At 38.2% G+C, this 15,379-nt stretch overlaps 1 protein-coding gene across 11 annotated transcripts in view; it reads left to right on the plus strand.

The window, feature by feature from the left end:
- Nucleotides 1-13,110, plus strand: part of LOC117429630 (paired amphipathic helix protein Sin3a-like) — a 25,790-nt gene extending 12,680 nt beyond the window's left edge. For 7 of the 11 annotated variants that reach the window (XM_058998476.1, XM_058998477.1, XM_058998475.1 and 4 more), the window contains exons 11-22: nt 72-282; nt 915-1,031; nt 1,393-1,631; nt 2,264-2,447; nt 3,070-3,655; nt 4,379-4,548; nt 4,904-5,077; nt 5,406-5,498; nt 6,870-6,964; nt 9,711-9,786; nt 10,082-10,289; nt 10,797-13,110. In XM_058998476.1, the coding sequence (XP_058854459.1) occupies nt 72-282; nt 915-1,031; nt 1,393-1,631; nt 2,264-2,447; nt 3,070-3,655; nt 4,379-4,548; nt 4,904-5,077; nt 5,406-5,498; nt 6,870-6,964; nt 9,711-9,786; nt 10,082-10,289; nt 10,797-10,957 (2,314 nt within the window). In that variant the 3' untranslated portion in view covers nt 10,958-13,110. The remainder of the gene's footprint in view (nt 1-71; nt 283-914; nt 1,032-1,392; nt 1,632-2,263; nt 2,448-3,069; nt 3,656-4,378; nt 4,549-4,903; nt 5,078-5,405; nt 5,499-6,869; nt 6,965-9,710; nt 9,787-10,081; nt 10,290-10,796) is intronic. The other 4 variants (XM_034907361.2, XM_034907364.2, XM_034049373.3 and 1 more) reach the window with 1 other exon arrangement.
- Nucleotides 13,111-15,379: the final 2,269 nt, after the last annotated feature.

The raw sequence follows: 15,379 nt of genomic DNA on the forward strand, positions 1-15,379 counted from the left end.
GATTCAATGTAGCAATTTTTGCCATTCATTAGAAGGATACATATATTTAATTACTGTTGTTCCCTTTGCAGGAAGTTCCCAGAACTGTTCACCTGGTTCAAGAATTTCCTGGGGTACAAAGAGTCATCCCACATCGAGAGCTTCCCCAAAGAGCGGGCCACAGAGGGCATTGCCATGGAGATAGACTATGCATCCTGTAAGAGATTGGGCTCCAGCTACAGGGCTCTCCCCAAGAGCTACCAGCAGCCCAAATGTACTGGCAGGACCCCACTGTGCAAGGAGGTGAGATCATCATCCAGGGATGGAAATAATACTGTTGCATGGCAATTTGGCCCTAGACCTGCACTGTCTAACCTATCAAGAGTCACGATAGCTAGAAAAATGGGCAGAGCAACTTCTGTTACACTCTGTATAGGATTGTGTTTTACTTGTGCTTTGATACAGATCTAGACACTAACACAACATGACATATTTTATAAAATCAAGTCAAAGTAAGCAGTCAAAAAGTAGAAAGAGTCTTCCTGAGAGAGAAAGAGAGTGTAACTAGGGAATGACATTTGAACTCTGCACTTCATGTTGAATATTTTGAATGTTTAAAATTGAATGTTTAATTAGCACTGTGACCACTAGAGGGTTATTAAGCTAAAGTGTGAATAAACTAAAACACACATTTGAGAAGTTACATGACCGAGCCGTCTAACAAAATCAGTATCTATATGGCTGAAACCTTTATTTTTAACTTGGCTTTTTTTTGTACATGTGAGATGTTTTTGTTTAGAATTTAAATGCAGTAAGAGTAGTTTGCTGTTGCATATCAACTCAATACAATTTTTTTATTACCAATGTGGGTTTGTGGGTTGACAGGATGGCCCAGTCGTGTTTATTTGGGTATTTAAATCCCGTTTTTCCTTCAGGTTTTGAATGATACGTGGGTGTCATTCCCATCCTGGTCTGAAGACTCCACCTTTGTGAGCTCAAAGAAGACCCAGTATGAGGAACACATTTACAGATGTGAGGATGAGAGATTTGAGGTACATGATAAAGTTATAGCTTTAAAGTGTTACAGAACACCCTGCAGTGTTTACAAGAAACACATTACTTGAATCTGTGCTGTGTCTTGTGTTTTCTTTATCATAGTGATATCTTAATTGTTTAGAAATGATTTATATTTACAAGGAGTTAACTTCCTTCTGCCACAGTAAGCTGCAAAACTGGGAATACAAGTTGCATTTCTGTGGGGCTTTCCAGTGTAACAATAATACATAAAACCAATGTTAGTTTGTTAATCAGTAGCATTGGGCTTTAGCGGATGGAGGCATGTGTTTTATAAATGTGACACACACACTAACCCTGTGATCACTGTCCCCCCCCACCGCACCCTTTCCCTCCTAGCTGGATGTAGTCTTAGAAACGAACCTGGCCACGATGCGCGTGCTGGAGACAGTCCAGAAGAAGCTCTCCCGAATGTCTGCAGAGGAACAGGCGAAATTCAGACTGGACAACACGCTGGGCGGCTCCTCCGAGGTGATCCACCGCAAGGCCATCCAGAGGATATATGGTGAGAAGGCGCCTGACATCATCGATGGGCTGAAGAAGAACCCAGCTGTGTCCGTCCCCATTGTACTGAAGAGGTGAGGTTCCACAATTTCACCAGCAGAGGACAGTATTTTCTTGCTGTGTAATTCTGGTGCTTTCTGCAAATCCAAAACGCTTGTGCATGGTAAAAGTTGAATGTAATTGTACCATGGAGCTGGGGAGTTTTGTTATACAGAAAGGTAGATGGGAAAATAAGTTTGACGAAGCTGTAAAAGCTTTTAAACTAGTTCACTGCTGTGAACTGGTATACTCGCAAACTGATTTTACTGTTAGTTCATAACAGCTTCTGGATATTGTTAAATCTGTATTAAATCAACCTGTGAAAGGTTTAGCAACATTTGCTCAAGTATAATAGCAACAACTCAATGCATGCGAAATGTTTTAAATGTAAGATATTTCTTTGCAAGATAACTGAGAAAATGATGTTTAAGTGGGGTCTCTGAGTCGGCAGGGGTGTTGCGAGCGGTGAGCTGAGAATACAGATAATAATGGGCATACAAAATTGGGGAGAAAAACTGGGTAAAAGATTGGTGACGACTAAATAAAAAATAAAAAAAATAATTTAAAAATATTACACACACTTGTATAACTGTCACTATTGTATTTTTATGTACATCTGTAGAACTGCTTAAATGCTGACATACTTGCTTTATTAATTTTAAATAAGGTTAAAAACAAAGGAAGAAGAGTGGAGGGAAGCCCAGCGAGGTTTCAATAAGATCTGGAGGGAACTGAATGAGAAATATTACCTGAAATCCCTGGACCACCAGGGCATTAACTTCAAACAGAATGACACCAAGGTGCTGCGCTCCAAGACACTGCTCAATGAAATCGAGAGTATCTATGATGAGGTAAATATCGTCGGTAGTTAGTAAAAGGATTAAAGAGCACTTGCCCCATTTACTGAGGTTTGACAGCTGAGGTAAAGCAGAGCCTTCACGTGGTTAAGCCTGGTCGACATGCTGGGAGTAGTCCAGAAGAAGCTCTTACTATTGTTAGCAGTGCAATAGGAGACATTCCAGCCTGCATGATTTTGTAATTCTGCTAAAGCTTTTTTCAACAGATCATTTTTCATAAACCTACTGACTTCATATTTTCAATTCTTTACTTTGACATAAGCCCAAAAATGGCTGTTTTAAGATACTGGCTTTACCTTTCATGCACAACTGTATTTTTTATGATTCTAGGTTTCCTTATGGGTATTGTTAGTTGTTTCCTTTAAATTTTACGTAAGGTTGCTGTAGTTTGTACAGCAGTACAACTATCTATTTACTATAAATGGTTTATCTTTTTAATTGGCTTTTACTCACCCCCTGCCCAGCACGCTTTGAGACGTTTTATACACAGCTGTATTCTATGACTCTTAATCAGTTTTCATAATGTTAACATAGTATTGGTGTGTGATTTACCAATTTCCAAATGATGATGTTTCTGTATGTAATGTTCATTCTTATGTTCATATGTCACTCACAGCGGCAAGAGCAAGCATCAGAGGATAATGCCATTCCACTGACGGGACCTCACATGACGCGATCTTACGAAGACAAGCAGATCCTGGAGGATGCTGCCTCCCTCATCATCCATCACGTCAAGAGGCAGACTGGCATCCAGAAGGAGGACAAGTACAAGATCAAGCAGGTCATCTACCACTTCATCCCAGACCTGCTGTTCGCACAGCGAGGGGAGCTCTCCGACGTGGAGGAGGAAGAGGAGGCAGAGATGGAGCTGGATGAAGGCAACGACAAGAAGCACAACGGGGTGGCGTCAGGAGGGGGAGGAGGGGGCAGCCCCACCAAGTCCAAGCTGATGTTCAGTAACACTAACGCTCAGAAGCTTCGGGGCTCGGAAGAGGCCTACAACCTTTTCTATGTCAACAACAACTGGTACATCTTTCTGCGGCTGCACCAGATCCTGTGCTCCAGGCTGCTGCACATCTACGGACAGGCAGAGAAGCAGATTGAGGAAGACTGCCGTGAGAGGGACTGGGAAAGGGAGGTGCTTGGTCTCAAACGGGACAAGAATGACAACCCTGCCATCCAGCTCAGACTCAAAGAGCCCAGTAAGTACCGCACTTGTCTCATAAGGGGTCCTAAGAGGCGGCAAATATGTCTACTGAGATTTAGAAGTTGTTGTGTTGACTTATTTTGCATTTATTCTGATAAGTATTGATCTGGGTCTGACCGTTTACCAGTTTCTTCAAAGTTTTGATACAAATGATACTCTATCAAGTCATTGAAATGCAGAGCACTTGAGATTAATTATGATACTATTGATGAAATCTGTCATTTTCATACAGAAAAGACAAGCAAAGACAAGCGGTTTTGGGCTAAAATCAACTAACTTTACCAGGGGGAAGTTGATTTCAGGATTGCATTATATCAATCCAAGTAAATATTACTTCACATTCACCCTGGTTATTCCCCAGCAAACAAAGTTTCTTGAATTGCCATACTATAACAATCATTTACATTTAGGGCTTCTGATTATTGTTTTTAACCGATAAAACCCTGATACAAGAAAAATTAAATTGGTCTATAGCCAATAAACACTGGAAATGACTGGACCTCTCAGAACTGAGGCAATTTGAATTAGCCTATTTGACCAGTGTAAAACCATTTAGTTAATTAACAAGACTAAAACTACCTCATGAGAAGATACCAAAATTGTGTTCAATCTATTGATTTATTAATCAGATAAATACATTTAAAAAAAAAAAATATAATATATATATAATTTACAGCAAACGAGTATTTAGTTATTTATTTATTTTTTAAATCTGCAGTGGATATTGAAGTGGAGGATTATTACTCTGCTTTCCTGGAGATGGTGAGAAACTTGCTGGATGGGAACATGGATGCGTCTCAGTATGAGGATACTCTGCGGGAGATGTTCACCATCCACGCTTACATGGCATTCACCATGGACAAGCTCATCCAGAGCATCGTCAGACAGGTGAGGAGCCCAGGGAAACAGGCAGGTGATAAACCTGGCTGTGAACAGTATCCAAGTCGTGTGCACAGTCTATATGGTAACAGCTCAGATTATATGTCATTGACAGGGTTAGCCGCCAGACAGAATATCATTAGACAAGTCACCTAAGCATTTCAATTTGATCTACTGTACAGCAGTATTCTGCACTTAGCAGGCTTAAACAGTAGTATCTGACAAGCAGGACAGAAATCAGTACTTCATATAGCTATCCCAGTGGATGGGTTGAGCAAGCATTTCTTAAAGCAGGAGGTACATCTGACCATGGTTATGACACAAAGTTGTTATACCCTGTGCTTGTTTCTACTCCTCTCTTCAGCTCCAGCACATTGTAAGTGATGAGATCTGTGTACAGGTGACTGAACTATACCTCTCAGAGAGTTTAAATGGTGCCACAGGGGGTCTCCTGAACACACAGTCATCCAGAGCTAGCTCAGAGGTGGCCTACCAACGCAAAGGAGAGCAGCTCATGTCTGATGAGAATTGTTTCAAGGTAAGATTTTGTTCAACAAAACATTGTTTCAGAATACATTAATTGTATGATCCCATGAAACCATAAGTGTGAGTAAGAGAGAGTAATATACTTCGTACATTTAGGTTAATAAATAGTAAGCTTGCATTACAACTAAGTTACTCTGCATTAAAATAGCATAGTAGTAAAACTGCACACAAGTAAAAGGGATGTTCAGTATCATTACTTCACTTACCTCCTTGTTAGAGACCACCTTGCTCTCTCTCTCTGTATTATAATCAGCTGTAGGATGTCACAATGATTCCACTGTATTAATATCCCTGTCCATTTCTGTCTTGTCTGCGCACAGCTGATGTTTTTCCAGGACAGAGGGCAGGTGCATCACACCATCGAGCTACTGGACACGGAGGAAGAGAACTCCGACGAGCCTGCAGAGGCTGAGGTGAGCCTGGGGCAGGTTAGCCTTGCATGAGGAATACAGCTGTCAAAGTTTGTTTAACCATGTATTTAAGACCACATGTATGCAAGTAGTGTCTGGTTTTTAGAGTAACTGCTGTACCTGTATAAGGATTACAAAAGCCACTGATCCTCCAAAGCTTCAGTCCAATGGTTATGGTTGTTGTGAAACTGCATTTATTGCCAATTCTCCGACACGGTGGTGGTATTTGGGATTGATTCAGCTCATTGATCATGTAGTTCGGTTTGGCTGTTCTGGTGGTAGTAAAAGGTTTAGAAATGCTGGTAGATGAAGAACAGAATCCAGAGTATGTTTCTTACAATACAGATTGTCATTTTATAGGGAAACTGCAATTAATCTTAATGTTTGGTAGACTTCTGCAACAGCATTTTGGAACTGGACCTTGCGTATATTGGACGTGTTCTCTGTAGTGATTTTATTTATCTTTTTGATTTTATTATTTAATTCTGTAAAGTTCTCTTACAAAGTGTGCACAGCACACCACTGGAAACTTGCATCTTCATCAACCTGTACAAATTGCCATACCCTGAGTATGATTTAATTTAACGAAAATATCAGAAAAAACATTAACTAAAGAATATGTTTTCAGAAACACAATTTGCTTACTTACTTCAGCAGAAAATGGCAAAGATGTATCCGTTTTAGAACGTCTGTGCATATTGAATAACCCAGCTGTTTCTTTGGGATAACTACACAAGCAGCCATCCGTTCATTGTCTACTACCGGACACCAAGTGGCAAATTGGAGGACACAAGCATCTGTTTTATTAGCAACATGCTACAGTTACAGTTCATTCCTTTCAGCTTCAACGCTTCCTTATTTTCAACACAATTTCAAGATCTCTCCAAGGTACTTTTTGCTTTTATGATGGATGTGCAGCTCAATGTAACAAATGACTACAAAACAGATTTAGGCATGTCGTTACCATCAGGGGAACACAGCGCTTTGTTTCATGCTGAAGCAAGCATGCTAATTGTGTGTCTGAAAACTTGTAATTCTTTAGTTTCTATGTTAAACTTTGCTCGGTTTTTTTTCCTGGTTTATTTTTTTCCTTTTTTTAAAATTAAAAAAAAAAAAAAAATTTAAATAACTTTTAAGGTGGGGAATTGAGATTTTGCTGGTCAAAGGTCATTCACATTTAATTTTCAAAGAAAATGACATCAGTCTTTCGTTCAAATGGTTCGAGACATACAGAGATTTTGTCAGTTAGTCTGCTCCAAACCTTGAACCGACTCCCTCAATAGCTTCTGTATTGAAATGATGTTAGGTATCCTGATTTTGTTGCTTTTGTGACGGTCTACGTTAGTAACACGTGGCTTTATGTTTTGTTTCCAGCGCTGGTCAGATTATGTAGAGCGATATGTGAACTCCGACTCTACCTCCCCGGAGCTGCGAGAACATCTAGCACAGAAGCCTGTGTTTCTCCCAAGGTGAGGGTCTGGGGCCTGTCCCAGTGAACCGAGTGGTCTGTGCCGAAGTGCTCTTTGTACGACTGAACCTGCTGCAGCCCTGTTACAGCTGTTTCACGAGCTTCTGGGCAGATTCTTTTTTAAAATGTTTTTTTTGTTTAATACTGTCTAAAGCCTGCTAAGGAGGCATGCACCACATTTGTGCAAAGAACAACAAGTCACAATTGTTTTCAAAGCCTTTGCCGGCTCAAAGGACAAGCACTGTTTTGAAGTGGTTTTCTGTAGCTCCAGCAGAAAAGGGTAAGGTGATCTCGAAATAGATGCATAAAGATTTTTCCTGAGATTTATAATAATTGAAATAGAATAGAAAAATAAGGTGAGATGAAGAAACAGATAAAGCAGTTTTCTTTTCTGTTACAAGAACACCCAAGTGATGTTCTGTATGTTTCCTCTATCTGCAATAAATTGGTAAAAGGTATAAGGGAGACCAGTTTAAAATATCAGCATTCTAAAGATAATATAGCACGATCTGTGCTAGATGTAAAGGGTTGTCTAGTGGTTGTTTTATGGGGTAACCTACCCTTGTAAAATGTAAGCCAACATTTTGGTACATTTTTGCAGCACATCATGATTTTCCCTGGCTCATGTTAAACAGGAATTTCATCTATGTAACAAGGAAGAAAAAACTGGAGCCCTTGTTTTGTCAAGGTTCGTCCATACTGAATTTTTTTTTTAAGGAAATAGGCTCCGATTGCCCTTTGCCGCCTCCTAGCAAGCTATGGCTAGTATTTACTTGTAAGTATATGTATCGGTGATGGACGCAGAGCAAAATAATCACAACGGTTACAGAAGGGACCAGGAAGTTCATACTGAGAATGCAGGGTTTTATTCTAATCTGAAGAACTACAAGAAACAGTGGAGATATACAAACTTAATTCAATTCTACAGTTATGTATTGCTTGACTCGGACCACCTCGTTTTAGTGGGGTTATTTATTGTGTAAAATACTTGATTTGTCCCCCACCGCCCCCCACCCTCAAAAAAATATCCTGTAAACAATTTGATGTGTGTGTCATCATCCCTGAAAAATAAAAAAGAAAGATTGAGGATTTTGTTATGGAATGTGTTGCAAACATTTTTACTGTAGATATTCAGATAATGGAGATAGGAACACAGAAATAGATGAACAGATATGACTTGAATGTGTATATTATTAATATTGAAATAATGTAAATAGAAATTCCTATTTATACCACCAGTTGTAAAACAGTTGAACACTGTAATCAGTGTCTCTTTGTGGGTACCAGTTTTAGGTCTGATGGTGCCTAAACTTCGCTGGCCTTATTCATACAAATATGTAACTTTGAACTTTTCTTTTTTAACTGATTCAGATTCTTTCATTTTCTAACAATAGTATAAAACTGTGTCGGTGGTATAAATAGAATACTTGAACGTGAAGAATATTCATGTGGCCTGGCATGGTAATAACATTCTGTTTGTTGAATTGAATATTCTGAATGTTCAACTGTTTTCCATCCCATATCTTTTGTGCACCTGTATTTCTTTTAAAACTGATGAATTGTATGGTGTAAATGATCCTATCAATGTATAGATATAACTTTGTATTTACATGATCCTGTATTTGTATATGATCTTATAGATACGAGTGTGTAAATGGTTCTATAGATAACTGTGTGTAAACCATCCTATAGATACAGTGCACTCCCGTTATATATTTTTGGTTTTGGGGTCTACATTACACAGTGCTGGCAGTGTTAAAGAAGCAATATGATTTGATTGATTCATTACACCTGCAACACTGTACTTTATAGAGGGGCTTGTAAATAAACTACTGGTCTGCATTTTATTCCACACATGTTTGTGTATTTTTTTTTTCAGAGCTTTGAGAGAATTGTATGAAAGGGTGATTGGAACAAAGGGACACTCGTAATTAAAATTTGCGCTGCATTTGGTAACGTCAAGTCTTTGCTGCCTTTTCTCTGTACATAATTAACCCAGGTTGGTGGTCAACGTGGGTAATTACAAAACCATGCAAGCTCTTTTGGTGATCGACACGGTTTTAAAAAGGGTAACATGCAAGCATATGAAGTTCTGAACAAGATTCAAAAGAAAAAATACATGGGGGTAAAAGGGGGGTCTTAATGATTAAACATCTTAATGAACTGATATGAATCTGAAACCAATCCTGCATCAGCTGGTTCAGGTCAGTGTTCCAGTTTTGTTTTTGCAAAGTGTTTTTTAAACTATTAAAACTGTGGTGTCTGCGCTGTGGGTGTGATTTACTTAAAACTGATGTCAAGACCTTAGTATTGTGTGCGTACCCATAAAACCTTTTGAGCTGTCTGATTTAAAATAACAAGGTTTTTAAAATATTTCAAACAAAAACGAAAACCTAGCTCACATTGCTTTCTTAAATCGCCGCTGAATCTGTGGTGTGTGTTCTAAAATCTTTGTTTCATGGAACTTTGGCACATAGTGGGCAGAAATTTCAGAAAGGTGGTTGTTAGGCTTGCTACAATCTGTTGTTGTTTGGATTACTTTCAAACTTTTTTTCTTTTTCAATTTTGTTTTTCTCCTATGTGATTGCTTGAACACAGTGCAGCATTTTATTTAATGTACCTTGTTGTAAATATTTTTGATGGTGTAATGAAAGTGCTGACCAAAAAACTACCTGAAGCCATTTTTTGTTGTGTTTTTTTTTTTTGCACCTGTCCGGTTAGCATGCCCATTTATTTATTTATTTAAGGTGTGCCCCGGCACCAACTTACATTGCAAAATATATGGTTCATGGCTTCACTCACCACTCGCCACTAACTCCTACGGTAAGTACAGTTTTAAATTTATTAATCTATGGGGGAAGAAAAATCTTCAAATAAGCTGTTTGGACACTTGTGCATTTTTAACATTTTGGATAAAATGTTTGGTGCCAGGGATATAACCCCATAATGAGTTTCTGTGGATTTGGCCGCGTTCTAACGGAAGTGCACTGTATATAGATCTGTTTAATGCTGTATGCCGTAGATCTAAAGTTACAGCTCCGTACGGGGGCTCGTATACAATCTGTGCCTATATACTGATGCAGGTGTGCATTGTAATGTGCGGGCTCTGTTTCCAAAGGAACCTGCGACGGATACGAAAGTATCAGAGAGGACGGGAGCAACAGGAGAAAGAGGGCAAGGAAGGAAGTGGGAAAAAGTCAGTGGAGAATGTGGAGAATCTGGACAAGATGGAGTGCAAGTTCAAGCTCAATTCATACAAGATGGTGTATGTGTTCAAATCAGAGGATTACATGTACCGGAGGACAGCCCTGCTCAGGGCTCACCAGGTATGGGTCTGATTGTTACACATTAGGGTTTCTGTTTCACTTTAAACAAAATAAAAACCTTAGCTGCATAGTATTTTACTAAAATATTATGGAGATCATTTAAAAAAAAAAAAAAAAAGCATTTTAACAGTACCTTGTATACCACTACAGTAGATTGATTGAATGTGTGAAAATCAATGTAGTTTATAATTAATTGCAAAACTACAATATGAAGATTACTATAAATATAAAATACTTTTTTGAAAATGTGTAAGATCATTTAAATGACCGATAGTTTAATATTTGATTTATTAAACGTAAATTGATAGCCTTCCTATTTTATTGGGCAAACCATTCTCAAAGGAAATTGTTGCAACTGGATCTTATCTTTTGGAAAGTGACTAGCATTGCAGCCTTAGACATTCTCTGGCTTTACAGGCTCCCCTCTTTCAGCTGCTTTGTCTAGGCTCAAGGACGAAAAGACTAGGAAGCATGAGTACTAATTGCCTTGTCCTGTTTGGTTTGCAGTCCCACGAAAGGGTCAGCAAGAGGCTGCACCAGCGTTTTCAGGCCTGGGTGGACAAGTGGGCAAAGGAGCATGTGACCCACGAGATGGCAGCCAACACCAGCAAGTGGCTGATGGGAGAAGATCTGGAGGGGCTGCTGCCTTGTACGACCACTTGCAATAAGGAAATCCTGCACTTCATGAGCATTAACAAATACCGCGTTAAGTACGGCGCGACATTCAAAGCACCGTAAATTGGCAGAGATTTTTTTTTTTTTTTTTTTTTGGAGGGTGGGGTGGAGGGGGTTAATTCATATTTGTGGTTGGGTCTACAAAATCTTGTGGTGGAGATACAAAGCTGACTGCCGTATTGTATCGGTTGCCAGCAGGTATTTTTTTGTTTGTTTTTTGGTTTTATCAGCCTTTTAGATGTACCTGCATTTGCGGGGCCTTGGTGCCAAAATTAGAAAATCTAGTCATTTTTCTTTAACCTTCCCAACCCCACCTCCAAACCAAAACCATAAACGCAGGCCTGTGTTATAAACCAGTTGGGGGATTTCTTTCTCTTGTTGCAGGTATTTTAAAATGGGTACAGGTTTAACAGCAGTCAGTGAGCACCAACCAGCAGTGGATTGCTGCACTTGATGAAATGTGTTAAGAGACTGCTTTTGTACAAAAATAAACACACAGTTGCATTTTCCTGATATTTCCAGGAATTGATTTCTTGTGAGTGAGGGGCTGATGGAGATCATTGCAAACTGAGATGTTTGCTAGCAAGGAAGAACATCGCAATTTCCAAGTTTTTTGCCCTTTTACAAAAAAAAAAAAGTGAAGTATGTATTAGACTTGATACAACTGGGTTCTTACAATTTCCAGTAGTGATAAATACTATTTCATCAAAATATCAGCAGTTTCATCCTTGCAGCAAATATTTTGGTATGTTGTAGACACTTCATCCTCTTACTTACAAGAATGCAGTATTGAATTCCTGACAGGAGCTTAGTTATACACAAGTTTGGTTACCTGATTTCAGGGCCTAGTTAAGATAACAAGCGTCCTGAAAGGTTAAGCAGACTGAACTCTTTTAAGCAAGATTTTTTTTTTTTTTTTTAACTTATTCGAATGGCAGGCAGCATTGTTTTAAATATGCATGTAGCAGAAAGATGACCTGTGTAAATGAAAATAGAAAGTCATTGATTTGTGTAAAAAAAATAAAAATAATTAAAAAATGAGAATAGAAAAATGGAGATCACTTGACTTCTGGCCACAACATATACAATTGTATATCTTGTGACATGTCAGATTTATGATATATATATATATATATATATATATATATATATATATATATATCCATCCATCTCAGCTATTACCTTAGCTTCCCTGGTACTGTACCTGCAATGTTGCTGGCAATGTCCAATGCCATAACACCAGCTTTTATACCCAAAAGAACACCAATACAAATGGATAACCCACCCTGCTTTTGTTTTTGTAAATAAATTGTACATAGTGTCAAACCTTTTTCATTACAGAGATCTGCATTGATGTGATAGCGTAATTCAAAAGCTTACTGTGTACCTTAGTGAGAGGTGGCTTAAAGTTAGTACTTGTATTTAAAAAAAAACAGAAAAAAATGCAAGACAGTTTATTACAGTTTTTACCAAAGGGAGTTAATTATAATGGTAATGTTTCCTTTTTTTTGGTGTTTTTTTTTCATTCTTTTTAAGTAAAAAAAAAAAATAAAAAAAAAAATAAGTTCATTTGATAAGTAGAAATTTGTCCAGGATTTTTTAAATATAATTCAAAATATCTATATAAAAAAAAAAAAATGCAAAAAAAAAAATATATATATATATATCTCTGTAGAGTTTTTGTGACTCTTGTACAATGTCTGAACTGTTGAAAGTTCAAAATTAGAATTAGCCTTTTATATCATACTGGTGTATCACTGCCCCATTCGAGAGAGATATATATATAATATAATGAATGCCTGGTCTGCTATGGACAGTCTTAATATGAATGCACTGCACAGCACAGATGGGGTTACTGGGACAACTCCTACAGATTCACTTAACCAGCTTAATTCAACTGTCCACCACCTTCTCAGTGGAAGCCTGGATACATTTCTGCTAGGAAGATTTACCTGTATTTTTTAAAACAAAGATGTCACGGCATGTCTCTTCTGTAGATCATCATGGCCCCTTTATTTCAACTCTTTATTTTTTAAAAAATAATAAAAATTGACATTTGTAGCAGCTGAACCTAATGTTTTTGATTAAAATCTCCAGTATCCATTTGTTTTTGGATACCTCTGTTATGGTTGAATAGTGGGATTGAGGGTCTGGTTTTACCATGAAGAAGCCAGGAAGGGAATTGGGAGAACTGGAAGCCCAGCACCCTTGTGTGTTTGCAGTGTTTATTTGAGAACAGCTGGATTACATTAATGGTGATAATAAAGATTGAAGGTAGTTTTCTAAAATGGATTATAATAAAAATTAATTAAAAACCATAAGCACAAAAAAATACTCCCGTAGTATTGCCCTCCATCCTGTGTTTGCAAGTCAACCTCCAATACTTTATTATTTATGTTCCCATTCTTAAATTGATGCAACTGTTCGCCTTGTTTCTCTCTTCACTCTCAGATCAGAATTGGTTTCTTTACAGCCAGCAGATCTGTGTGGCTTCAGTGTAAGACGCATGGTGCTCTCACACTGGGTAGTTTCAACCTAAACAAACTTTAGTCCAGTAGACAAACTATTCAACAAGATGTGTTTTTCAGCTGAATCTCTCCAAATCATTCTTGAGCTTGGTTAAAAACATGAGGACCATCTAACTTGTGTTATCCCGAGTGTTGCTTTTTTTCTTTTCTAGTTATGCCTTGGCTTCGTTGCTTATGAATGAGCAAGTACTGACGGGTAGTGTGTTTGCAAATAGTCAAGTCCTAACTGAACTGGGCAGTGTGGCCTAAAAGAAACACCAACTGAAAAGAGCACAAATCTCTGGAAACAGGTTTATTAGCATCACAAATTAAATTTAGAACATTTTTATTTTCCAGCAAATGTCTGAATTGTTGATCAATCCTTGTCATGACTAAGGACTTGTAATAAGGTTGTTAACCTGTTGAAAGCACAAGCTCTGTTTAACATCTGTGTGTTTAAGCTCTACTTGCATGTCGTCATTTTGGGCTGTTCTTCAAACCCTGTGTCCAGTGAAATGTCAGTTGTGATGTGTTAGCCCTACTCAGGGCCGGCCTTAGGCTGTGTGGGGCCCTGGGCGGTGATGATTAGGTGCTGTGTCCAGAACAGCAAATGAATGCTACAACAGTAGCAACCATATCTTAAAGTGAGTATATAGGTGCACATCCATATACTATTGTTAAAATACGGTAAATAATATTAATGATATTAATATGTTAATTAATACGTGTTTCAGTTAGTTTGTTAGACGTTACCATTTGATATAATTCACAACTCAATTCACAAAGCACTCGGAATTCCAGTCTACTTCAAACATCATGTATTAACTTTTTCTAAAATGGCTATGTCCCAGTAGGCCTATTGACAAAGTATAATGCTTGACTAAGTGGGTTCTGACAAACTAAAAAAAAATGCCTCTTTGACACAACACTCTGGCATTATCAAATCCTTTTCTTTTTCTCCCTTTTTCTAAGTAAGAACATAAATTACAAAGGCATGTTCCTAGCTTTAGCGCCAGGAAAGTCCTTTTATCAAATTTGAGTATTCTAAATTCTTGGCAACTTCGCTCTCATTTGACAGTGTAGCCAAATTTGACAATCATTTTAGAGTGATGGTTGAGCGCAAATTATATATATATAAATCTTGATGAATTTCAGGCTAGAAATGCTTCGCTCACCAGAAGCAACCGTCACTGGAATGATCTGTCGACGAATCTGTTTTCATGCATGATGTACTCAGGCCTGTATTAACGAGTCTACGGCCCCCAGAAAACTAGGGGCCCCATAATTATGAGCTTACATATTTATCTCCCTTTTTTTTTTTAGAAGGTATTTTTAGAATGTATTTGTGTCGTGTGTACATCACTGCAAGAGCAGTAAACACTGTTCACAATGTTACATTTTAATAATTAACACTTGACACTCCCCGCCCTTGAAAATGGTTTGAGTGTTTTTGACACGCGACCTGCCTGTTTTTAGTGGAATGCCAATGAGCTTGACCCGCAGTATGTAAATTAATGTATTACCACTATGGTTGCGCACGCTAGCTGTAAAGACGTATTATAACTGCTGCTGCTGATATGCTAAGTAAATCAGGGATTTTGCTACCAACCGTCACTACTCAAGTGGAGTTGCTAAACGGAAACAAAAAAAGAAAAATGTTTCAAAGAAGCAGTCCAGAACATTCCAAAGCTTAGCGTGTTTACAAAAAAACGGTCAAGCCCCTACAATACAGCTGTGAAGTAGTTGAAAAAAACCACAAGGAGCAAGACGCCCGTCTGAAGCTGGTAATGTTAAGAAACTGCAGGCAGAAGAAAATGCGTTAGAAATACACCAGCCTCTTACTAAATTCGAAGCTTCTCAGCAAAAGGTACATTTATCTACCACTGACCACATTTCTACAGATCCTGC

Source organism: Acipenser ruthenus, chromosome 24, assembly GCF_902713425.1.
Source record: "Acipenser ruthenus chromosome 24, fAciRut3.2 maternal haplotype, whole genome shotgun sequence".
NCBI lineage: Eukaryota > Metazoa > Chordata > Actinopteri > Acipenseriformes > Acipenseridae > Acipenser > Acipenser ruthenus.